Source organism: Drosophila nasuta, chromosome 2L (genome assembly GCF_023558535.2).
Source record: "Drosophila nasuta strain 15112-1781.00 chromosome 2L, ASM2355853v1, whole genome shotgun sequence".
NCBI lineage: Eukaryota > Metazoa > Arthropoda > Insecta > Diptera > Drosophilidae > Drosophila > Drosophila nasuta.
In genome coordinates, this window is record NC_083455.1 from 27721269 (window position 1) to 27747441 (window position 26173).

The 26173-nt window shown below is 38.5% G+C and overlaps 1 protein-coding gene across 1 annotated transcript; it reads left to right on the top strand.

Moving 5' to 3' along the window:
- Positions 1 to 12399: 12399 nt before the first annotated feature.
- LOC132789254 (homeobox protein aristaless) lies at positions 12400 to 24824 on the top strand. Its single transcript, XM_060797149.1, has 5 exons — positions 12400 to 12789; positions 21532 to 21897; positions 23217 to 23262; positions 23800 to 24062; positions 24125 to 24824. Exons 2-5 carry the CDS (start codon positions 21581 to 21583, stop codon positions 24633 to 24635), a joined length of 1137 nt encoding a protein of 378 aa, XP_060653132.1. The 5' UTR covers positions 12400 to 12789; positions 21532 to 21580; the 3' UTR covers positions 24636 to 24824.
- The last annotated feature ends 1349 nt before the right edge of the window (positions 24825 to 26173 follow it).

Below are 26173 nucleotides of genomic sequence, written 5' to 3' on the forward strand. Positions count from 1 at the left end.
CAAAGGTCTAGCAATAAAATCATCAGACAGAAAAATAAATTCTATCGCTTTTGTAGAAGAGATTACTCAGAAAATTACTAATTTAATAACAGGCAGATTTTACACATCGCTTCAACGATCTCTATAAAACGCCTAAAGTCTTTGTGTGACAAACTAATCAATAAATTTGGCACAACTTGAGGCTAGAGTATTTGGGGAAAACGGAGTCGTTGTTGCTGTTGTGTTTCCAATGCGCACGCAATGCAAAAATCTTGTTAAAAGTTGGCAACAGGCAATCGACTGGGTCGAATGCGAATGCGAGCCAACTAACTGGCCAAAAGGAACATGTGCAAATGCGCATGCGTAATTATTGAAACAAGTTAATTACTGTGTGGAGGTGCCTCGCCTGGCCAACTGCCAACTTCAACTCCAATTCGGACTGCGACTTCAACTCCAACTGTAGATGGGAGCAAAGGAGGTGGCGGGGGCGAAATGAAGTATGTGGGCATCGACTACTGGGCTTAATATATGCACGTTGCCACATTCCAATCTTGTTGGGGGCATCCTTTTAAGGCAAAGCCAAAGCCAGGCCAGTGAGTGGATCCTGCTTTTGCAGCTGCACAGTTTGCTCACTTTTCAAGCGTGATCAAAGTGTGAAATGACTTGTTGCTGTCCGATCGCCTGATCGCCTGATGGTCGCATACAAATTGCTTGATGCCTTCGATAGCAATCACAACTCTTTCACTCGCTCTTTCCTCCCTCTATCTATTGCCTGGATTAATTAAGTTGTTCGAGTTGTCGAGTTCCCAGGAACTTTACTGACTCCCCAAGAAAGTCATCGTTGACATGCCAAACGAACAACTAATGAAATTATGACTAAACTCGGCACCAATTAAAAAAGCTGATTGCACGACGCACTAAGCACATCAATCATATTCAATTAAAATCAATTTCTTTGGCTTCTATTTCACGCAACAGCCAAGCAACTAAATGCCAAAAAATGACCTCGATCGATAAACGAAGATCCGATAACCTTTTAAAAACCAAAAACAGCACGCGCTCTGTGTATGGCAATCAAAGTACTATAAAAAGTACTTCGTATATCGAATTGTGGAGATTCAACCCAATTAGCTAATAGAATAGAGAAAGAGAGAAGGAGAGAAGGAGAAGGAGGCGATATCCCACAGTCAGATGATGATTGGGCTGCCCACTAATTGTTAAGTCTATCAATTAATAATCGACTCAGAACGCCCCGTGTTATCCACGGTAGTTCCACATTATTTGCATTCTTAATTTGTTCCTAATTAAATATTCATCTTTTGTGCCTGGGCAGCCTCTTCTCTTCGCTTCTCTCTGCGAGTATCTCACGCTGTGTCATTTTTATGGCACTTGATTTATTCGAATATCTCTGATTAATTGAAGCCGACTCGCGTCTAATTTTCTTTAGAGAAAGTCTACAGGTTAGACTGAGAAAGGGACAGAGACAAAGAGAGAGAGAGAGAGAGAGAGCGACTCACATTAGGGCTCGTTAAAGGCAGCGCTCTCTCAGCTTGTCGCTGGAGCCCGTCCTACATTTGCTACGGTTTATTTTTACGCTTGAGCCGCATAATTTAATAACCCCGACATTCATGTGGCATGTGCATAAGTCTCTCCTCACCGGTCGCCCTCTCCTCTCCCTTCTCTCTCTTGCTCCATTCCTCATCGAAAGACAAATGGGTTTATTATATGATGTCTGAAATTTATGCGCGCTATTAAATTGTTTATTAAACGGCCGCCTGGCGCAAATGGCGAAAATAAATCGCTTTTCACTTTGAAATTAATTCAACTAGCCCCTGCCTGCTTTCGCCCCTCTATCTCTTTCTCTCCTCCTCTCTCTCTCTCTCTCTCTCTCTCTTTCTTTTTTTTACTTTAACTAAAAGGAGCTGCTGATGAACTCATTTGTCAACGTCGCATTGTCGTCCAGCGGCTGCCTCCCGATGAGCCCTCGACCCATCTATTTAATTACCAATATTTTGCTTAGCAAGTAGCTTGCACATTTGCAAGTAATTGCCTTGCCTTCGCCACTCCTACATTGCCTCCTCCCTCTTCCTGCTGCCAAAACTGCAGTGCAACTTGGCTAAAACTAAACTAAAATGCGATCAGTTAAGAGGAAACCAATATAAATAGGGAAGAAATTTAAGCTTGGCATTTAAAGTACAACTTCGATGCCTCAAAATTATTATGTGTTTTGTTTTTTCTAGTATTCAATATGTTATAGTTTTTCATCCCAAATGCTAATTCCTCTCCAACAACTTAGGAATTTAGCTCTTAGGAAGTCTCTTTAGCGGAAATCATAATTGCAATCATTTCAGTTTTCGGTATTTCAGTACATTTCACTATTTTAAATTATTTTAAGTTACCAACTATAAGATAAAATAGCCTGAAGGCCTCAGTCGATCTAATTGAAGTTGAGTTCGTTATTTCAATAAAATACTAACAATAATATTACAGTATTTTCATTAAAACTAATGCTTTAAAGGAGTACAAAGGAATATCAATATCTAAAGCATTTTATCTTTATTAAAGATTTCTTTAAGATTTCCATCAAAGTAAAACTTATAGGTGGGCTTTAGAAGAGAATAATGTTATATCAAATAATCAAAATGTTATTATAGTATGATTAAAGTAATATTTCTTTAAATTTAAATTTAATTTTTCTCTACATCTTTCATAGACTTTAAACATATCTTTGCTATCTTCATCGCTTCAAACTTTTAATAAATTTCCATTATGTTTGATATATTAATAAGTCTGCGGCTGTTTTCATTACTTTTAGCTGATTTGGGATTTATTGAGGGTACGAATTTAATTAGCTTGTAACTCAGCTGGCTACAGGCGTCTTAAACACATGTAGTTAGTTCGTTTTTATGGGATTTTTACTGTGATGTTCGATGGCGTCGCCATCGTCGTCGTCGTCGCCGTGTGTCTCGCAAAGTTGGCTACTGCAAACGGAAGCCGTGCTTAGTGCGAAATTCAATTTGCGAGCCGCTTTGGGAAACTGGAAAACTCCACGCAACAACAACTGACTGACTGAGTGACTGTCGGGTTGAGCGACTGTTTTGCGAGAGAGGTTCAAGTATAAAATTTACATTCATTAGCTCGTTATCAATCTTAATGCGGTCTATAGTCATCTTTAGGCACTTTTCGACTCCCAACTTGCGGCTTGCCACATGCGGCCAGCTATAAAATTTGCAACTAATTACAAAAAGTAATTAATAGCGAGCTCAGCTCGCTAATGCTGCGCCGGCGCCGAATCGACGTTCGACGTTCGACTCTCAGAGCTCAACGTTCCATGCTCGTTGTTCGATGCTCGTCTCTTGCCCGGAGGCCGCCTTTAGTCCATTGAAATACTCATAAGCGTTTCGCAATGGCGGCGTGAAATCAATAAATTAATATGCTACAAGAAACAGCAGCTATTTCGAGACAAGCCGCAGGCTAAAATACACTGGCCCATTGATCATCACAGCTGATAAGATGGCCAACTAAATAGAAGTATTAGGCGAACTTAATTAACCAAGATTGAAGTGACTTAAAAATTAAGTGAGAGCGCAGATGTTTGGTGGAAATTACTCACAATGAAAATAGATTTCATAAGGCATTTTATATGGAACTCAAATGACAATCGAAGTAATAATATTACGTGCCACATTAGACAGCAAGTCGAAAGAATTGTTTTAAATGTAATATTAATAAGCAAATCTATCTCTTTCCAAATATTAGATAGCTCAACACAAGAATGTATATTCCAAGTAATAATTAATTAATTCTTAGGTGAACTGATTTAAATAGGATTAAAGTGAGCTTCAAAAGAGAGCGGATTTGGAAGAAATTACTCATAATGAAGAATGATCAGTTAATATGAAATTTAACATCGAATTTAAATTTCAATGGGAGTAAAAAGTAGTATCAAAAGTTACACAGCATTCCAATGAAATTCCTATAAATTCCAATTGATAAGTGAACCTATTTCTTGCCAAATATTAGCTAGCTCAACAGTGAAATATATTCTAAGTAATTGAATAAGTAATTCATTTTAATATACATTTACATATTCAATAATAATAGCAAACAGTTTATTGTCAAGTAACGACAAATGCTACGGTCATACATTTTTGTAAAGGAATATTTCTTCAAATAAGCACAATCAATAATATAATATTAATATTATTTATTTCAAAGGTTTTTTACTATAAAATTTTCTAATAAATAGCAAAACCTCACCTCGCCGCATATCCTTTCCTCGTTTTCACCCAGTTCCCAATCCTACAATTCAATTACTGCCACTCATTCATTCAAAAATTATTCAACACATTTGATAATTCATTTAAAACACCCCAGCAGTTAGGGTATTCGAGTGCAAGAGTTACAAGAAGATCCATCTGGCAAAGCCAATGCCAGCAAAAATAGTCGTAAATTTAACTAGCGGTGACATCAGTAGCCAACGGACATGGACACTGACACGGACATGGACATGGAAATGGGACGAGGAGTGAGATGACTATGTGTTATAGCATATCGGTTATGAAAATGGAAATAGACGGAAGCAGTGGACCATGCAAGCGAGGGACGAGGGACTGAGGGACAGAGTGAACATCATTTACAAGTCAATAAAATCAATTTGGGTGCTGAGACCAAACAAATTGCCGACAGACAAACGACCAGAGACCAAATAGGGATATTACTTAGGATAACACATGCCGCACTACCAATTATAATTCTAGCGATAGCCAAAGGATGATTCTCCGCTTCCCTCACAAAAGACCGACCTCTAATTAATCAATTATAAAACAAACGAATTCGATGCGATGATAGCCACAGTGAGTGGAGAGAAGGACGCAGAGTGAGCGGGGATCGAGACAGAGTCGCGCCAAAGGGATAAAACGAAGACTGAGAGACACACACACACACTCACACACACACACCTGGAGCGTGGTCTCAACATCTGCTGAGTGTGTGGAGATAACTGGAAGTGAAGCAGACAGAGAGGGAGAGAGAAGTGAGGCTGAGGCGCATCTGCAAGAAGTTTTCAAATGGACTCTCGGAATATGCAAGCGGAAATCGAAATATTGAAAATAATTGAACGTTTGCTGATACTTGCCTTACGATTTAACTATTACTAAAACGGAATTGAACGATCACGCAATAGTAAAAGATACTTTTCAGTTAGACAGAAATAGGTGTTAAAATATAAATATCAATGAAAGGTATATTTGAATTTTCGCATTTTTAGTATAATATTTAAAGTACTATACATATATAAATATATATACTGTATATACTATTTAGTATAAAGTATAATATAAAGTATATACACATATATTGTACTGCAGAAATACTAAATAGTATAAGAGTATTTACTATATACTGAAAATACTGAATAAAATTTACAAGATAAATTTTACTTAAAATACTGTATATATACTAAATAGTATGTATAGTATATACCATTTAACATATAGTATATTGCATATTGCTCAGTATACTGTAAATACTGTACATACTACTACTATTTAGAATATTTAGAGTATTTGAACTACATGAATTCCGTAAATTTTTCGAAATTAATCAAATTTGAATAAAACTCTTTACTTTTTACTATTTAGTATAAAGTAATAATTAAGCAAATTTGAATACAACTCTTTACTTCCTGCTCATTAATTGTATAGTTTAATACATTTAACAAAAGTACAATAGCGAGAATTAGATATATCTGGCATCTAACTGCTATCAATCCCAGGCCAAGGGTATCGCCAAATTGGAAATTGTTTATCATCCGAGCAGAGCTATGGAAATCAGCTGCAATTCGCGCTGGTCATTGTACAACAAATTATATTTAATTTACTCAAAAACGTTGAATTTTCGAACGAGATAAACTTTAATAATTTTAATTGACGCACATTAAACTGAAATTACCAACGACAACATTATAACATTAATTTGCCAAAACAAAAAGGCGCAAAATGAAAGCCGAAAACGAAACGAAAACTGGAAAAACTCCAAGTTGGAACTGAAACTGAAACTACCGAGTGGCAATTAAGTTTGATGCCCGCTCTTCTCCTGCTTCTGCCCCTTCCCCCTTCCCCTGTCTATGGTACACGCACTAATTACCAAAGCATTTTTCTTTTTTGTTTTCCATAGATGGATATGCTATGTGTGTGTGCGTGTGTGTGTATTAGTTGTGTACATTTTCATGTTTTCCACAATTAGATTTACGAACAAATGAAATTACCGCGCTTTCGTTTTAATTGTTGACTGCTTATTGAGACGTCGGGTAATCGGCTAACTGCGATAGTACCCAACTCTTATACCCAGCTGACAGCCACCCAATAGGGTAGCCAAAACTATAGTTAAAAGCGAAGATTGCGCAGCTGAGGTGGTCTATAATATAACATAACTAATGCTGCAGTAATACTGATTACCCAACTGGCATCACCAAGTACCCAAGGTATCATCCACAAAAAAATGATATACTAAGCTAATAGAGAGCTCGATTGTACATCTGAGGACCCAAAAAAAAAGTATCCCTTTCTTAATTCAGATACTTTTATACTGCGTAGCACAGGTAATACCCAAGTTATTTATATCAAAGAAGTTGGCAAATGGTTGTAAAAGTAAATAGCAAAGCTAGATATTAAAAAGATAGTTCTAAACATATAAATAACATAAATCATTAGCATTAAATATAATGTGTACTTATTAAAGTGCCAAAGATAATAAGGCTGTGAAGGTATCACCAAAAGTTCGTACTACAAAAAACACCCGAAGCAACAAAGAGGTACCAAGAAAAAGACATGACAGGTTATGTCCGTGCCTTCCTAAACATTCTAGTTGGATAGCTAGAAGCTAAAATAAAAAACAATCAATAAAGAAAGCACCCAAAGAAGCAAAGAAGCGGCCCAAAAACAAATCACCCATTAGGATAAATGCCGTAGCATCCAACAGGACTGCAGATGTAGTGTTAGCTAGGAAGTCCAGTAGAGTTAACCCGTTGTAGTATCCTAATTAGTATTCAATGTAATACAAAAATAATAATTCAAAATATATATAACTAAGTATTCATTAAAACACCCAACTACATACCCAACTCGATAGTCTACCTAATGCTGTCTTCTAAGACCGAGGTATGCGGTTAGTCGGGACATTTTGTGTAGTGGAAAGTCGGGTAATCGACAGGCGGTTACCCACACCCGCTAGCTGCGTTATCGGGGGCTGGAAATCTGGGCGATTATGGGTTGCATAAACCAGTTAATAACGCGCTTCCGCTTAAGTCAATTTGTTGCCCACGAAAATTGAGTGAAAATGCAGTTGTCGTTGGAAAATGTCGCCGCAGCCGCAGTCGAAGCCAAAGTCGCAATGAAAGCAAGACAAATTGTCGTATCAAATTACCAAAACTTGTAGGCGGGGCCCCAATGCCAAGGAAATGCGACTACATAGCTCTCACTCTAACTCTCTTTTTCTAGCTTGCTATATATTTTAGTTACTCGTAGTCTCCCCCATTTGGGGTGATTATGTCACACGCCTGCCTCATTTTGTCACAAACGCAACCATTTGTAATTGAATTAATGTTAGCCAGTTTTGGATTGGTATACATTTTTTGTACATACTATTTTGGGCCTTGCCTCAAATGACAGGCAGCAGCTTATCGCTGCAATTTGATCGCGCGACTCCAGTAACCCTAACTAATCGCACGTAATTAAATATAATTTGGTATCGTTTACAGTTGTGTTGCGTTTCATGAACCGCTACGCAACTATTGTCTAGGCTGGGGTGGAAATTGTGGCAGCCTATGTAGGCCACACCAAAGATTATGCCAACGCATCGTTCGCTCGCATAATTGACTAGCCTGCCCCTCCCCTCCCTTACACCTGCAGACCCTTCTGCTCCCTCTAAGAAATTATTGAGCCTAAGGAAGCAAACACTTGAGCACAAGTTGTGAGAATACCTCGCTACCTTGGTAATAGAATTCTGGCTTTAACCCTGGCCAAACTAACTAACTAAAGATAGCCAGACACTTGAAATCAACTACACGATCACTGGCAATATTAATGAAATAAATTACGAGCACACCACAATTTCCAAAGTCCATAGGAAATAGCTAAACATACCATTGAAAATAATGCGATAACATCTGCAATTTACTAATCTAACAGGCACTTTTTTAATATACTAGATCGCAGTAGTATGACTCGAGGATTTGTTGCTACAAATTATATTAATAAACTAAACGAAATTAGATAGAACATTTGACTATGAGAATTCCCAATCTATACTTTGTTAATTATTTGTTTGTCATTTTGGGAAAACTACAAGTGCTTATTTATATAACACGAAGGGAAACTTACCACGTGTTTGCCAAGTATAGGAACTGAAAGTAGATAAATTATAGCAATAAATTAATAATCTTAAAAATTGAAATATATTTGCTTATAAAAAAAATACTATGAGTAAACAAATTAAAAATATATTTTCTTAATTATGCGATTAAGGAATAATGCTTTTAGCAATAGGAGTATTAAATTCGATTTTTTAAAAGCTAAAGTCGAGTGTAATCGAGTACCCGCTACTCAATTTTAATGAACTCGAAACAGTGTGATATTAATTTTAAAATATACCAAATAAATATATCACAAAAATACTAAAAATATACCGTACCCAATTTTAATGAACGCGAAACAGTGTGGTATTAATTTTAAAATATACCAAATAAATATATCACAAAAATACTAAACATATACCGTACCCAATTTTAATAAACGCGAAACAGTGTGGTATTAATTTTAAAATATACCAAATTAATATATCACAAAAATACTAAAAATATACCGTACCCAATTTTAATGAACGCTAAACAGTGTGGTATTAATTTAAAAATCTACCGAATTAGTATATTACAAAAATACTATAAATATACCTTATGATATATATGGTATATTGATATACTACATGTAAAATATATCATAGAGTACAAAATATTGCAGATCGTCAGTGAACTACAACCATATATCGTCTCGTCTCTTGACCCTGACCAAGAATATATATACTTTATAGGGACTTCTACCTTTTATGGAGACTCAAAGTTATAATACCCTTCTACCCTATGGGAACCGGGTTTAAAAATAGAAATAAAATATAGTTGAATACATTTTAGTGTTATAATGCTTTTATTAACTTTACTTAACATATTAATCGCTTTATAGAACCTCGCCAAGTATAAAAAGGCAATCAAATTTGCCAGCAATGATAAATGGCATTAATTTTGAGATTCGCGCGCAAAAAAGTGGAAAGTTCTGTCGACAGCAAACGAATGATATAACATCGCTGTGCTATGCATTATAGTTTTATAATAAAGAGGACGCCTCGGACAGGCGATAAAGCAGGAGTAGATAGAGTGGATGGCTGCATAGCTGCAATTTGTTTGCTATTGGGCTCTCAATTCAACTGGCACTTAACCGAGAGGAGCTCGATGGCAAAGGAAAGGTGAGCAGCAAAAGGAAAACGCGCAGCAGAAATAAAATTATTTAATTGCGCAATTAAGTGCACATTTGTAACGTTTTGCGCGACATCTGTCCCAGAGACCGAAGCGCAGAGAAGAAGCGAAAAAAACAGAAAGAGAGAGACAGAGAGAGAGAGAGAGAAACGGCGCACCGGAAATTCAATTGTTGAGATAATAATTACATTAGGACGTGCGCGCATGCGCGACTTTAGAGAGTCGGCAGCATATGGACTGACCAGAGACTGACTAGTCAGCAGGGAAAGAGACCGAGCCAGAGACAGAGACCCGGCTACTATTCCTAAAAAGAGAGTGCACACCTTGCGCGACGAGCTGATTGACACGGCCACATGGGGACGAGGTTGAAACGAAGTGAAGCCAATAGCCAAGCAGCCATCCAGCCATCGAGACAAACTGGTGTACATTGAACCCGAGCTCGATTCCCAATTCGTAATTCGTAACTGGAACCCGCCAAATGGTCGTCTTTTGTTTGCATTTCGACTGTAAATGAAGCGTGAAATTGGCCAAAGTGCAGCGAGTGCAGCGACGAGGTAGCGTCGCATTGTTTACTTCTTGTTACCTCGGCTCGGGGCCCCGACAATGCCTAATATAATGTCCATATAATGGCAACACCAAACTATTTGTATGCAATTGCCATTAACACTTTATTTATTGCCCTGCCAAGCGAGTGGGCGAACAGCAGAGAGGAAGAAGGAGAGGAGAGTTGGAGTTGGAGTTGGCGCTGCATTTGGAGTTTAATGAAGTAGTTATCATTGAATGAGAGAATAAACGAGCTGCTAACACACCGAGAGAGTGGAAATTGCTTTGGGATTCAATTCAAAGAATTAATTAAGCTCTATTCGCGTAATTGTTATTGCCATTAAGCTATTATTTATTTTACTATTACCTTTAGTTCCAATAACTTTTTATTTACACAACACTAAATGATTATCTCTATAATCATTTTATTCTTATTATTATACCGATTGAAGAACATTTCAACACTACTTAACATAAAGCATTATATTAATGCCCATTAATTTATCTACGAGTAATATTTTATGCTTTTTTAATTCCCCAAAACTCTATTAAAGTTTTTTTCTAAACGAGGTTTACTGACATAAGCCGCTGTACTTAAAATGGTATGGGGTAATATGATATTAAAAATGCACAATTTTTAATAAGCTTTTTTTTGTTAAAGGTTATTCAGTTATAAAATCTAATCTATTAAAGACCTACACAAAGATTTAACATACTCAACTGATTTGTATAAAAGTTCAGCTATCAGCAAAGACGAGTTTAACGATATTTTGAAAACTTTAAATATATTAGTTATGAAATCTAATCTATAAAAAGAACGCTGCCAAATATTGTCGTTCACAACCTAAAGATATTTCGAAAATATAAGAAAAATACTCAATCGATTGCTATAAAAGTGAGTTATTAGATCAGATTGGGTTAAGATATTATGAAAAGATTAAATGTTTGAGTTTTAAAATTGAATCTATAAAAGAATGCTGCCAAATATTGTCTTTCCCGATCTAAATACATGTTTAAAAGAATAAAAAATGTGTGATTCCTATAATGATCAGTTATTAGATCAGATTGGTTTAAGATAATCTAAAAAACATTAAAAATATAAATTAAAAAATCTTATCAATAAGAAGAACACTCCCAAAAATATAAGAAATTATAAAACTTAGTTCCGATTTTAGTTATTAAATCCAAGCTATAAAAAAAATTCCGCGTTAAATTGGTTTTTAAAGATATCTTGAAAAAAAGGAGACACACATATGCCTGCTATAAAGATCAGTTATCAGATAAGATGAATTTAATTAGATTCTCTTTAAATTACATTTAGTTTACGTGCTCTGTTTCAATTAACCAAATTTTTCATGTTCTTCATTCTTTAAGAAATTATTGTTTTTTGTGAAAAGTTTGTAAGTTAATGTGCAATTATAATTGCTTAATTTGAATGAGTATTTTATTGTTTCAAAGCGGAATTCGATTAGCTGACGACTGCGACTCCGCAGTTTTGTTGCACGTCATGTGTTGCAATTAAGAATCTTGACAGGCGAGTTGCCAAGTTGGATTCAATAAACCAACAAAGGCATTCACTAGAGACCCTTTAACACTAAGCAGCATTTTATATATGGCATCAAGTGGAATGCAACACTCGTAGCGAAGTCTAAATTATGTAATTTATGAGGCGCAACAGTAACGAGAAAGAGAGAGAGAGAGGGAGAGAGTGAGGGAGAGAGAGAGGGAAGGGAGAGAAGAGTAAAGAAAACGCATCTATGGCAAACAAATGGGAAAGCAAACAAAAGTCTGGGAAATAAATTTCCATTTTGCTAATCAAATTTATTGCACTTTGTGCGAGGCTTATTCAATTACGTGCCACTCCACACACACAAACACATAGAAACTAATACACAAACAAAAGCAAACAAAGAGAGCGAGAGAGCAAGAGCGAGAGCGCGTGCTGAGTCCGCCATTATTTGAGTGGCGCATCGCTTAGCGAGCGCCAATGCGACGTCGGCAGCGTGCGCTCTCTCGCTTGCACTGATGTGCGAGAGAGAGCAAGAGAGGCGGAGCTGCTGCTGCTGTTTCTGCTGCTGCTGCTCACCTGCCAACAACGCAGACACCTGCAACGATCGCGACTACACACGATCGCATCGCTCTCTCTCGCTCTGGCCAACACGAATTCCCAGTCGAACAACAACCGGTTGATGTTGTAGTTGTATTTTTATTTGTATTTGTAGTGGAAGAAGTGTTGTTACCTTTTGCCGTTTGGCGTGGCCCACCTGAGTGTTCAGCGTGTTGTGTTGTGAGTGTTGCGAGTTGTTTCGACTTTTCGCCGGCCTCGCTGTCAGCCGCCTGCTCTTTGCGTAGTTCGCTTGCGGCACTGACGGAGCCCGGTCATCACAACGGCGTCGTCGCGCTCTCGAGAGACACACGCTGCGAATGTTTCCATGTTTCTACGTTAATAGTTAATCTGAGTGTGTGTTTGTGTGTGTATCCAAGTGTGTGTTTAGTGCTCTAGTGTCAAACTATATTCAAAATAATTACATATATCCGAAAAGTATACAACTGATTGTTCAAACGGACTTCTCATAACGTTTTGCGTGCGCAGAAAGACCGTCGGCAAGTGCTCAACACAACAGTTCCTTACAAAACCAGTGAAAAAGATTCAAAATCTGAAAACTATATAACCAGCAGAGATCACAGCAACATCTCGACTTGACTATATTAAAACTCCAGTAAATTTAAACTAGCGCAAGGTAAGTTCATAATAAAAGATCTTAAAGAACTAAAGACTAAGAAATGATCATAATTATATTTATAAGATCTTCAAGAATAGTAGAAAAGTTAATAACCTGATCCATTGTATAACTAGAAATATATATAGAAAGAACTTTCATTATATAGTCTATATAGTCTACTTCTAGTTAAACAATATAATGAAAGTCTTTTCTAAACAAACGAAGTTAGTATAATAATTAGATTTAGATTCATTTGTAAATACTTCTCTTCTCTTCTCTTCTCTTTACTTCCCTGTATATATTATACTTCTTCAATACATTGATCTATATTTATTGCTGTATATGAAGCAAATAGATCAATTTATTATTTCTGTATAGGAAAGAATTAGATGAAGTCCTATCTATCTTCATTTCCTCACATGAATTGGTTTAGTATACTAATCTATTCTCATTGATAAAGGAATGATTACGCTTCATTTCTGAAACAAGAAATAAATCTAATATATTAATCTGTCTTAAATTCGAAATAAATATTTCTTTGGTATGACAATCTATCATCATTGACAAATAAAAAAGAAAGAAACTATGAATACTTATTATTACTATATATTTCTTTAGTATATTAATCTATCATCAGTTCTCTATAAGACCAAATTAGTAAACAAATTTCATTGCTATCGTATTGTACTCGATTCAACTAATATCTCAAGTACTTGGTAAATTTCCAAAAAAAAAAAAAAGGCAACATCTCTTATCTGTTTGCTATTCATTTCTTAGAAAAACTTCTACCGGAAGATCTTATAAGCAATTATCACTCCTAACAAGCACAAAAAATCAATAGCTAATAATTGGTATTCACTTCCCCACTTGACCCTATTTACCTGTCAAACTATCAAAACTGTTCGATCTGTCCATCATCATCACAATTGCCCATATATTCGAGATACGATCGCCGTGTGTTTGTCTTACAAATGACCTGATTTTGGTCTGACGATGGAATTACATTTCACAAGTCGAGTAATCGACAATGAGTCTATCTCAATCTAGAACTTACCCCCCATTCTCTATTCGATGACTGACTGAATTAGCTGAAGAAATCAAAAATTAAATATCATTAAATTTGATTAATTCACTCGGACACTGCGATATCGCCTTGTACCGAGACACCAAAGACTACAGACTACACAGACTACGGAAAATTTGATTAAGCCAAAGCCAAGGTGTGAGGTCTGAGCACTTATTTATAGGGTATGCCACATGCTGATAGGCCCGATAGGTTTATCGCTGATTGGCTTTAATTAAACACCATTAAAGGCGTACAAAAATTGTCAGCAGGCCAAATACGAAATCACGTTTTGTCATTGTGATGTCTTTTCCAATGTTTCCTAATCGCAAACAATGAAATTTATATATACAAAATATTATTATTATAAATGAAATTAACTGTTGGGCCCCCTCAACTACGCTAGTATCTAGCTCCCCCTCGCCCCTCGCCCGCCCATCAATGATAATCATGTCAACAACAACGCGTCGTAGTTGAAATTCGAAGAGTTAAGATATGCTTCGGTCAGTCGATAAGCCCTAGACCAAGTCCCTATCAATGTCACTCACTCAACGTGGGTTCCGTTTCTTTTTTCTCGTTTTGTTTTGGGTTTTTTATAAGGAACTCGGGAACTCGGAGCTGAAAGCGATAATAACTTTGCTAGCAGCACATTGCACATTGATTTAATTAATAATAATGCTCATGTGACTTGTCACTAACAATTTCGTATTGCTCGTGACGCAAGTCGTTTGGCAACCAATAAGGTAGCATCTCCCATTAGATAGCACACAACCCGAGTGCCAACGAGATCTCTACAGTTCGATTAGATTTCGAAGCGCGAGGAAAATTAAAATATGTTACAAACAAAAAGAAGAGTTGCCAAAAAAATATGTGTCGTGTCGCGATTCGCAACCCAATTCAATTAGGCCGACACACAATTAAAACTTGTCAGCTTGATAGCGTCTTTTTCTGTCATAGTTTGAGTTCGTATCTGGCAGATACAATGCGCAGTTATCTATCTGCTGTTCTCTGATTGTGTCGCAGAGACATTTCCCAATTAGAGTTGTCTCGCACTCTCGCTACCTTGGAGGCGTTGACTACGATGAATTCTAGGCGACACCCACGCCCCCAGCTCGAGATCGAGCTTCGACTTCGCCTCTCGCTTCTGCTGTCGCTGCCAGATAACAGTTGGCGCCAATGAGAGCGAGAGCGAGAGCGAGCGAGCTCTGCATATGCTTCATTAATTCCCCCCTTTGCCCTTCCCCCTCTCAAAGTATTGACCAACAAATGGAACATGCAAACATGAAATATCAACCTCAGACACGTCCCCAAATTGCTCTTCGTCTCCCCATCCCCATCACCATCGACGTCTGCGTCTGCTGCTCTTATCAAAGCGTACAAGACAATGACAAAGGGCAGAGACACGGATGCATCTCAGACTTCGTCTCGCTTAACTTGGCCAAGACAGCGCCAGGCGTCGAGCAACAGTTGTTCGCATACAGCTTCCTCTCCTACCCCTCTCTCTCTCTTTCTCTTTCTCTTGGCCAGCTCCTTGGTCAGCGTTTTTAACATGCATTTTATGAGTAATTGGCCCCGCATCATCCACATCAACAGCTCGCAAGCAGCGAGCTACGCTCAACATCTCTGCTCTGGACCTGACTCATGACTCGCACAACACAGCACAACAAACATCAACAGCAACAGCAACATCAACAGCAATGTCGACTACCTTTAGCTACCGTCAACAACTCTTCCATTAGGGTGGCCAGGGCGCAGCAGGCAAGACTTGAAAAAAACGAAAGCAGACGCAGTCACATCGAACCACAAATGCTCTAACTAAATCTAGTTAGAAAACGGTTGTACACAGAATGAATTTGTTGAAAATAAATTAGAATATGAATTTGTAGAATATAAATTCATTCTGTGTTAAACCTTTTTTCAGTAGAATAAGAAACCTACTATATAGATACTTTAATTGCAATACTATTGCAGTACTACAAAATGTGGTCATAGAAACATTTTTCCATTATCAGTATTATAATCATCTTTCAAAGGCATTCAAATAGCATTTTTAAGATCAAATATTTTTTTTGAAAATGTACTTTTTAAGTGTATAAAAACATTATACTCGGCGAAATATAATAAAAGAATAATAAATAGTAGTATAATTTTAGCGTAATGGACTATATTACTTTTAAAATCAAATATTTGATTAAAAAATACTTCCTAATTATATTAAAATATTATACAAGATGACGCATAATAATAGTTTAATCAACAGTATAATTTGATCATAGTAACTAGAGTTTAAAAATACTAAGAGTGATTGCAATGCAATTCTATAAAATTGTTGAACATTGTTTCACTATCACTTTTATAATTTTCTTTCTATCAATTTTCAAATCGAATATTTTACGGATGTATTCATTCTTCTCATACTCATATGTGACTACAGTATATTTTTTATACGTATTGAGATATTATACTATGAGATGCATACACAACAATTTCACATCTAAGGCAATTTATTTCAGAAATAGCAAATTTAAAAAAATCTTCAATTGCAATTTATTACTTTTTATGAATTATTCAAACTATCCACAAATACATATGTTTAATTCGAAACTTCCAATTTAGATTTACTAGACAGATTTCTAACCGAAACGAAAGAGTAATGATGAGTCGCAGTTGCAGTCGCTGATAGGCGGCAAATTGAATTAAGATTGCGCCATCAACAAATGAGGCTGCTGAGCGAGAGACTGAAGAGACTTCGACACAGGATATGAATAAACTAATTATAATTGGGAGTGTGTATGCATTAGAGGGCCATAATGTACCCAACTCGTCTGCGACTTCGACTCAGAGTTGAGCTGCTGTTGGTTGCATTGACTTTACCTTGGCGCCGCCTTTGGGCCGCCAGGTGCGATAAGCTGGCATTCTTCTTGCGGCAAGAGGCGCCGCTCAGCCAGCTCAGCTCGGGAACAGCTCAGGTGCAGCCTCCGAGCGAGAGTCAAAGCGAGAGAGCGGGTCGCTATCGGTTTTATGTGTTTTGGGTGACTCACGAAATTGTCGATTGTCGTCTGCGCTTATACGAAATTCATAATTGACCTTATCAAGTGTGTCGCATATGTAAAACAAGAGACGCGACGACGACTCATAAGTTAAAAGGCGCAGGTGGGCTTAGCGCTCTCAGCTAATCCATCAATTTCATTTACGTGGACCCCACACAAATGTATTTCCCCCCCATTATCATTATGATGGGCCAAGCGAATGAGCTTTTGCCACAGGGACAAAAGCCACCCAAAATGTTTGCCATTATCATCGAGAGGGAGGGAGGAGAGAAAGGGAGCGGGGGGCAATGCTGATCATCAAAGTGTGACTAAAGTGGTTTAGCCTAATGTAAACCCATAAATAAAGCGAGTCAGATACGAAGAGCAAGAGCAAGAGCCTGAGCCAAGTGGACCAGGCAGACGCATTAACAAAATGCCAGAAAAAGAGCTTCTGTTTGCTGCTTCTTCTTCTCTCGTTCTACCTGTCTCGTCTCGGTTTCCTCCTTGCTTGCTGCTGTTGCTGCTTCTGCTTCCCCTGCTGGCTTGGCTTGAATGAAATATGCCAGTGGCCGAGGCAGAGAAGTCAAGTCGTCGTCGTCCCAGTTTCAGCGACTCAGAACACAAAAGTGCAGCCATAAAAACGACACCAGGCTACATGAGCACAGCAGGCTGAAGCACAACGAGGGAGGAGAAGTGAGGTACAGTCAAATGATGCGAGAACAGGGCCAAAAACATTGATGCTTATCGACCTGACAGAGATGTGTGTGTGTGAGAGAGAACTGAAATCTGCGTTAAATTAAAATTGTACTCGCAGTCGAATGCTTGTTGTTATTAGGAATTAATTTCTTAATTTCTGCACTTGACTGAGGAGAAGAGGAGCGAAGGTGGGGGGAAAGGCAGACAAAACCCACACGCAGCCACAAGTTGCCACAAGTTGCAAGCTGCAACTTTGCTCTTAAATAATTTCCAGACACTAATGGAGCTTATCTCTAAACGAAACAAGCAACCGCAAACAAGTCTTGAAGAGGCAGAAAGGAGGAGAGTCTGAGGCTGAGACTGAGAACTCTGAGCTAAAGACTGAGTGACTGACTGCAGAGACTGGCGCTTGGTTTGATTAGCATGTGGATTCTAAGCAGTTGAAGTTGTGTGTCAAACAGTTAAACACGACCGGAGATCGGTCTAAACATAACACATAACTAAACTAACGCGTATTGCGTATTGCCAATTGACCAAATGTGGGAAATCGCACTATCTGCAATTGGTCAGAGCGAGTGCAGCGCTAACTTGATTAGTCCGCAGTCAACAGTCTACAATGTCGCCAGACAACTGCAACAAACAGCAAACAGCAAACTGCAACTGCGACTGCAACTAAATGAAGCCATGAAAGCCAAATTGCCAGCCAATCTTGGCCAGCTTCTGCCTTGGCTGTTGGCTACGTGTCGACGTCAAGAGTTGACAGTTTGACTGAAAAGTTTTTTTAATTACCGAACGTCAATCAGGTAAAAAAGACTTTGATGTGGCTGATCAACTAACGCCAGTTCTCCCCCTCCTTCTTCTCTTTCCTCATCCTCAGTGCAATAATAAAGTCGTAACGCGGATACAATTATAAGGCGGTCGAAGAACAAAGCCAAACGACACACATTCTGCACATAACTTCGAGTCTCTCTGACTTTGACTTTGAATCGCAATCATCATAAGCAGTGTCTACTGTACCACAGCACAGTTCGCATGCAATGAATTAATCAACGCTCTTTTATGATGTTCATGCTACGATGTTGCGATGTTGAGAGATTATCCAAAGGGGACGACTCCGCAGGTTTCTCATAATTGCAATTCGTACAGCTAATTTAATAATAATTTGCGGGCAAAAGAGTGAACAAGAGGAGGGAGGGAGACAAAAGCGAGTTACACAAATTAAGTTTGTCAGCTGTCAATGCGCGGAATTTGTTAACAACATTGAAAACTGACAGTGCGAATCATAATAAAAGTTATTAATGATGAGCAACCCAGCAATGAGTTATGAACTGATCGACAGCATAAAAACCAGAAAGTAAACTTCAAGCTCAGCACAACGCACCACGAATGCCCTTACAGATGAAAGAAGTTAAGTGAGAGAAATGTTACAAAAATTAATGAAATTCTTGCGAGACTTTTGAGTTAATTGCATAAAAAACGCAAAAATTTGAAGATCTCAGACTTATTTATTATAATTGCTGATAGCAAGCTATTGCTAACAGTTTATATACTTTTTTCAGTGTATAATAATACTATTATTTGAAATCTCAGACTTATTTATCATATTTTTTTTTATATAAAGCCATTGCTTTTCATTTGATTGTATGCTTTAATTTGTCAACACTTTATATACATTTTGTAGAATATAATTAAACTATTATTTCAATTAAATATTGATAGTAGTCATTTGGAGAATCTGAGAGAGTTTGCTGAAAAGATTCATGGAGTACTCATTTTTTTTATATCTGAATGAGTAGAGGCTCAAAAGAATAGATCAATTAATTATTAATTTCTCTATTAAAATAATTTAGACTATTCTGAATCAAATAAAAGAAGTTCAATTCGAATAGAATGGAATATTCATTTTCATTTTTCTTCTTATGTTATTTAAACTGTTCTGAATCGAATCAATAGAGAAACATAATTTGAAAACAATGGAATGTTTAATACTGTTTATGAAGAGTATTGTTGGAATCCAGTTTGAACAAGCCATCGAGCATATCCATACTTAATACCCTCTCGCTCTCCCCCATATTTGTACACACCCAATGACAAGGCTTCTCTGCCACTCTGTCTGTCTGTCTGTCTGTTTGTCAGCTGAAGATGATCATGATGTTGTTGTCTGCAACGCGTTGCAACTTCATCGTCTCGGCGCAAGAATGCAACTAAATCAATCAGAACCACACTAATTTGCCATTTAACAAGGTATTTGGACAATTTTGATATATGTATTCAGAGAGAGAGATGGTCGAGGCGAAATGTCAACGGTAGCTGGAACACTGAACACCGAACGGAGGAACAACGCCAACTTAAGGCTGGGGCCATCAATCAAGCAGCATTTGGCCAAACCGGAATGGTACTGACTTCAGTCAGTAAAAAAAACGGAGACTCTGACTTGACTTCAAAGCCAAAAGCAGTAGCTTGGCAATTTTGTAGTTTGCAGTTTTCGTTTTGGACCTAAAGGGAATGCACATTTTTGGAGAAGAAGATGAAGAAGGCGACTTGCATTTTGGGCTAACGCATTTAATTGTCATTAAAGCACATTGTATATTAATTAGCAAAACATGAAATTAACAAAATGTCGAAATTACCAAATTGATTGACTGACTGATTGAACCCAAAAGATTGCCAAACTGACTGACTGACTGACAGCTGGCACCTGATATTCGCTTATGCATTTCTCAGATCTGAGATCTCAGCAAACTGAGAAACTTGCCTCCGTTTTGCGGTTGCTGTTGCTGTGCAGCCGTTGATGATGATGAAAATGAAGTTGCCGCCCAATTTAATTAAAATTCCAAACGATCTGCACATGAAATGGCCAACAAAACCGTGGAGAGGCGCAACAACTAAATAAACGCAGCGCACTGCTCGTCGAAACGTGTTGATGAAAGATCAGCTGAGATGATGCAGCTCAAACATGCAGCTTCTCTGCCCATCGATTTGCATTGAATCAGCGAGTGCAGCTTTTTGTACTCTGGCCATGGCCATAAGGCACGCGGCCAGACCGCAACTTCGCATTTCAATCGCCAACAGCACTACACAACAGCAAATCTAAACGAACTCTAGAACTTTAAGAATGTCTAAAGAAGTTTTACCAAAAGCTACTTCATTAAAGTTGCTTTTCATTGCATATATCAAAGATCTTTTCGGTTAAACTGAGCTTACAGCTTTTTAGAATCTTGAAGCTTCCAGTTAAAGTTGTTTTAAGTAGCTATTGACTACACGAAAATTTTATCAATGAACTTTTATTTTTGGCTACTGTATTGTAAATAGAAAGCTTTTAATTTTGGCAAGAAACTTCGAGCTTCAAATTCAAGTAGCTATTTAAGATCAAACTAAGCTTTCAGCTTCTAGGAAACTTGAAGCTGTCATTCTGCCTTTAAGATCAAACTAAGCTTACAGCTTTTAGGAAAAGTGAAGCTTACATTCTGCCTTAAGTAATTTAAGTAGCTTTTAGTTCAGCATTACGGTTGACAATAAACTGGCAGCTTTTATCTTACAAAAGTATTTAAAGTACTGAATGTTTAATGGAGTTTAAAAACTAAGCTATTTTCAATTCTTTGTTTCCAATCAAACAAAACTTAACTGAGTGTAAGTTCTGCCAATAATCTTAGAGATTTTTAACTACTTTACCTACATTTCAAAAGCTTAAAATAATTCTACCCCTTTTGCAATGCATTTAAAGTTTTTTCAGTTGCTTGTAGGCAAGTGTATTTAGTTGGCAACAAATTGCAACCGCAAATAACCTCAGCGCGACTCGAGTCGACTGGCTGGGGAGCCTTCATGGCTATTGTAAATTATAGAAATTGGTATAATAAAGTGTACGATAATTGCATGTTTAGCTTTGATTGAATTACGAGCTTCTAATGCGCGACTAATCGAATCAATGTGGCTTGGGCTGTCTCTCATTTTTGTTGTTGTTTTTTGTTGCAGTTGCAGAAGTAAATTGCCCGCGATTCCCGCTGCCCGCTTCTCTTGGATTATGGGCATATCGGAGGAGGTCAAGCTGGAGGAACTACCGCAAGAAGCCAAGCTAGCACACCCACATCCGGATGCCGTGACCGACAGTCGCAACGTGGCTTCAGCGGCATCAGCAACGGCAACAGCTTCTGGCGCAGTGCCAAGCGGCGCCAGCGGCGGCACCAACAGTCCCATCTCGGATGCGAACAGCGACTGTGAGGCGGATGAGTATGCGCCAAAGCGTAAACAGCGAAGATATCGCACAACATTCACCAGCTTTCAGCTGGAGGAGCTGGAGAAGGCCTTCTCTCGCACCCATTACCCGGACGTGTTTACGAGGTGAGTGAGAACAATATGAACAACGAACAACGACAATCATAATGACAAAAGATAAAATCAAATTAAACTAAATTTACATAAATCGAACATCAACGAGACTAGAGTAGAAGTTTACGGCTTTTCTTTTCTCTCTTCTGCTGTACTCGACGACCCCCCGCATGCAGTCACAGCATTTTCATTTGCATTCAGTTTCGGTTTCAAATTACAAAGCGATTTCCAAAATTGTCTGTCGGAGTGGAGAAATCCAATTAACATGCAGCTATGCGATAGTTATGAACAAAATTGCAAACTATAATTGCCATAAATTAGAACCCGTCTCAGCCACTGGAAGAACTGGACAGAACAGACCTCAAGCAAGACCCCGCTAATTGGATTTGCACGAAAAAACTGAGACTGAGAGAGAAAAAACGAGAACGAGAAAAAGAGAACTACAATTAGAGCAACTTTTTGCAAGGCAAAGAACGCTTTTTTTATATCCAGTTCATTTAAATGTTTAACCATCAATTAAGCCAATCAATTACAGCAACTTTGCACTTGCTTAACTTATTGACATGCGAATCGCCGAGAGCGGCGACATTGTGCATACGTCTAATAACTGTAATGAGAATCACCGAGAGAGGCGATCATCAATCATTGACTTTGATTGACGCTACAGATAATTGCGATAAGTATTTGCAACTTCATCTAAATGTGGCAGAGTCTTTTAACAATTCATTTTATTGATCCGTAATCAATATCTAGTTATGCATATTAAGCTGATAATATTGAAAAAGCTCAGTTCACACATTCTTGTGTCAGTTGCCTGATTTGCAACTTCGATTCGAGTTTTTAATGGCATTTATTTTCAGCCCCTACCGATGCGATTAATGTACAGGTGTTGCTGGCAATTATTTTACAATTTTTTCAATTACTTTTAAATTGCAAAATATTCAAAACAATGCTCAACAAATAAACAAGAAAAAACTTTCACCACGAAAACGAGAAAAAATCGCTATATTTTCAAAAGATTAATAAAAAAATATGGCATCTTTTCAATCTAGTATATTTTGTACTCTATGGTATATTTTGAATGTAGTAGTATATCAAGATACCAAATACAGACCTAGGGAAATTTTTAATATATTTGCGGTACATGAATTTGGTAGCGAGTATCTCAAAGTCGAGCTTTCCTACATGTTTAGTTCAGTTTCTTCACCTTACTTTGAAGCTTTCTCAGCTCCCAATTGGAGCTTGCAATTGAACATGTTTTTAAGGCATTTTTACTACTCCCTTTAATTAACGATCTGTATTATAATTGTGTTTTCATTTCATCATTGCAGAGAGGAGCTGGCGATGAAAATTGGCTTAACCGAGGCGCGGATTCAGGTAAGAGAAAAAAACCCAAATTGGTATTAAGTAAAAAAGTAGGGCCTAGTCTAATCGAATAGGGATTTTGCGGTTGGGTTGAGAGATTACGATTCGCGTGCCTTAAGTGAAGTTAACAATGTTGAAAATTGAAAAATAATGGAGCATGTCGTGGCTAATGAAATCGCTGCCATTAAGAGCTGCAACAGATGATCCGGTTGCAAACTGTCTCTGGTCTTTGGTCTGGTTTTTAATTACCGCTCATGCTAAACAACATTATTTGTTTACATAAATTTCTAGCGGTAATTGCAAAAAAAAGGGATCCAGATTCCAACTCGAACTCGAGCTCGATCTGAAGTCTAAAGTCTGCAATCAGGCTTTATTCTCCGACACGAATGCAGAGAATTGTTATGTTAAAAACTAATTAAAGGGGCGTGCTCGCCGGCCACGCCCATTAATTGACTGCAACATGAGGCACAGGATGCACACACAGTAGCCTGTATTAAACACATAACTCAACTCGATCTTCCCCTCTCCCCTCTTCTTTCTCCTCTGCAGGTCTGGTTTCAGAATCGACGCGCCAAGTGGCGCAAGCAGGAAAAGGTTGGACCCCAGTCACATCCATATAATCCGTATTTGCCCAGCGGCGCCGCCAGCATGCAAACAGTGGTGGGTGCCGCCCTGCCCCCCAATCCCTTCACCCACCTGGGCTTCCAGCTGCGCAAACCCTTCGATACGCCCGCCAATCTGGCCGCCTTTCGCTATCCGCACTTGTCCGCCGCACCCATGATACCATCGGGCTACTTCAATCAGTTCCAGCGGTAAGTCGAAGTCGAATCTCTGACAGCTTCAATGAATTTACATTTCCCTTTCTCGCTTGTAGTGCTCCGCCGCACATGCTGCCACCGGGCATGGCCTCGATGTACTCGCCCTCCAGCTCCTTCCAGTCGCTGCTGGCCAACATGACCGCCGTGCCGCATCCCCGGCCCCCGCCCATGCCTGCCATGGCCGCCAAGCCGCCTATGCTGGTCGGCTCCCCGGATCTGCACTCGCCCAACAATCATCTGCTGGCCTCGCCGCCCCATTCACCCGGCTCCCATCTAACCCAGGCGCCCCCGCCGCCGCCGCCGCCTTCGCAGCTGTCGCCGCAGCAGCTGGTGGGCATCTCGCTCACCCATCAGGCGCCGCCGCCGCCCGTTTCACCCACGGCTCAGACGCAGCCGGTGGCGTTGACTCTGTCGCATTCGCCTCAGCGGCATGCGGCACGCGCTGCCACGCCCCCAGAGGATCGACGCACTTCCTCGATTGCAGCGCTGCGCTTGAAGGCGCGTGAACATGAGCTGAAGCTGGAGCTGCTGCGTCAGAATGGTCACAGCGGAGATGTCGTCAGCTAGCCAAGCACTTGCTCCCGTAGTCGTAAGCTTCTGCTCCTCCAGCTGCTCCCTCTTCTTCTTCTTTCCTCTTAAGTTATTCAAAGCGGACCTTGCATTTTGTATGTATGTAACTGAATCACGGAATTTCCAAATCAATAAATACAGAAAAACAACAACAACAACCCAAGCACAGACGTCCAACTGTTTGTGTGATATATATACACAAAGATCTAACTGGCTGTCCATTCATTATACCCGCTACCTATGGGGGAGAAGGGTATTATAACTTTGTGCCTGCAGGAAATGTTTGTTACAGGCACAAGAAAGCAAACAATAAGAGATTGGCTGACAATCTGCCAACATACCAAATATAGCACTTGATATATTTTTAGTTTTTCTGTATACTACTACTTCTATAAAATATTGGCTGGTATATCTGGTATATTTTATATTCTAGGTAATATGATGAATCTAGTAGTATATCAAGATGCCAAATATAGACTTTGGTATATTTGTAGTATTTTTGTATACCAGTACTACCTAAAGAGATTGGCTGGAAATCCTGTATATTTCATACTCAATAGTATATTTTAAATGTAGTACTACATATATCAAAATACCAAATATACCCTTTGGTATATTCTTAGTATATTTGTGGTAAATCAATTTGGTACATTTTAAAATGAAAACCACACTATTTGGTCTCTTATCACACAGGTATCTCACAGTCGAGCACACTCGACTGTAGCTTTCTTACTTGTTTTATTATTGCCCTGCTAAGCTGCTCTTTAGCTGCTCTAACAAATGGCACCCGCCTAATGTGCGTAACAACACCTACTTTTCGGTGCCCAACCAACTGATTCACAACTGATTCAAAGTCAAAGCTGGAGCTCAAGCTGGAGCCCAGGCTGCCATTAATCAGCGGCTGGCGCATAAATCAGCGAAAGGCCAAAAATAACAGGCCGCGAGGGTGCTACAAATATAAATTTATGAATAAATTAGAAACAAATTAAGTATGTTAATGAGAGGCGAACGAAGTTTGTTTCCCTCTCTGCCTCTCTTCACTGCTGAATCTCAAAACGAAGCTCAAACGAATCTTGACCGAATCTGAAACGAAAATCGAACAAAATTGACGTTGCCGACGCTCAAGTCGCTGCTGCCGCCAAGCGATTTCTCTCATGGTGCCTTGTGAATCTTTTCATTTCCAATTTGATACACTCAACAAAAAAAGGTCACTTGAATTTGACAACACTGAGCAAATTTTTGAGGGAAGCAAACTGAAGAAAATGAAGTGCCAAATTCAAATATGTTTTATATGGATGAAATTTGAAAATGTTTTTGATAGTGAAATAGAAGTTAACCCTATAAACATCATAGAGAAAAGATTCATCAGAATAATAAACAAATCTTAAAGTAAAGTTTAGGCTCAAAAAAGACTGCTTTGTGATTAATTGACGATGAAGATTCATTGGTAAATTAAACATATTTTTAATAACAACTTTTAGTTATTGAAAACAGAACAGAGATAAGCATACAAGTTGTAATTAGTCACCAAGCTG

What these genes read in the sequence shown, in the direction of transcription:
- LOC132789254 (XM_060797149.1), top strand. Translation starts at nt 21,581, where the DNA reads ATGGGCATATCGGAGGAGGTCAAGCTGGAGGAACTACCGCAAGAAGCC. An exon ending in TACCCGGACGTGTTTACGAG is followed by an intron (nt 21,898 to 23,216) that starts GTGAGTGAGAAC and finishes TCATCATTGCAG; the next exon opens with AGAGGAGCTGGCGATGAAAA. An exon ending in TAACCGAGGCGCGGATTCAG is followed by an intron (nt 23,263 to 23,799) that starts GTAAGAGAAAAA and finishes TCTCCTCTGCAG; the next exon opens with GTCTGGTTTCAGAATCGACG.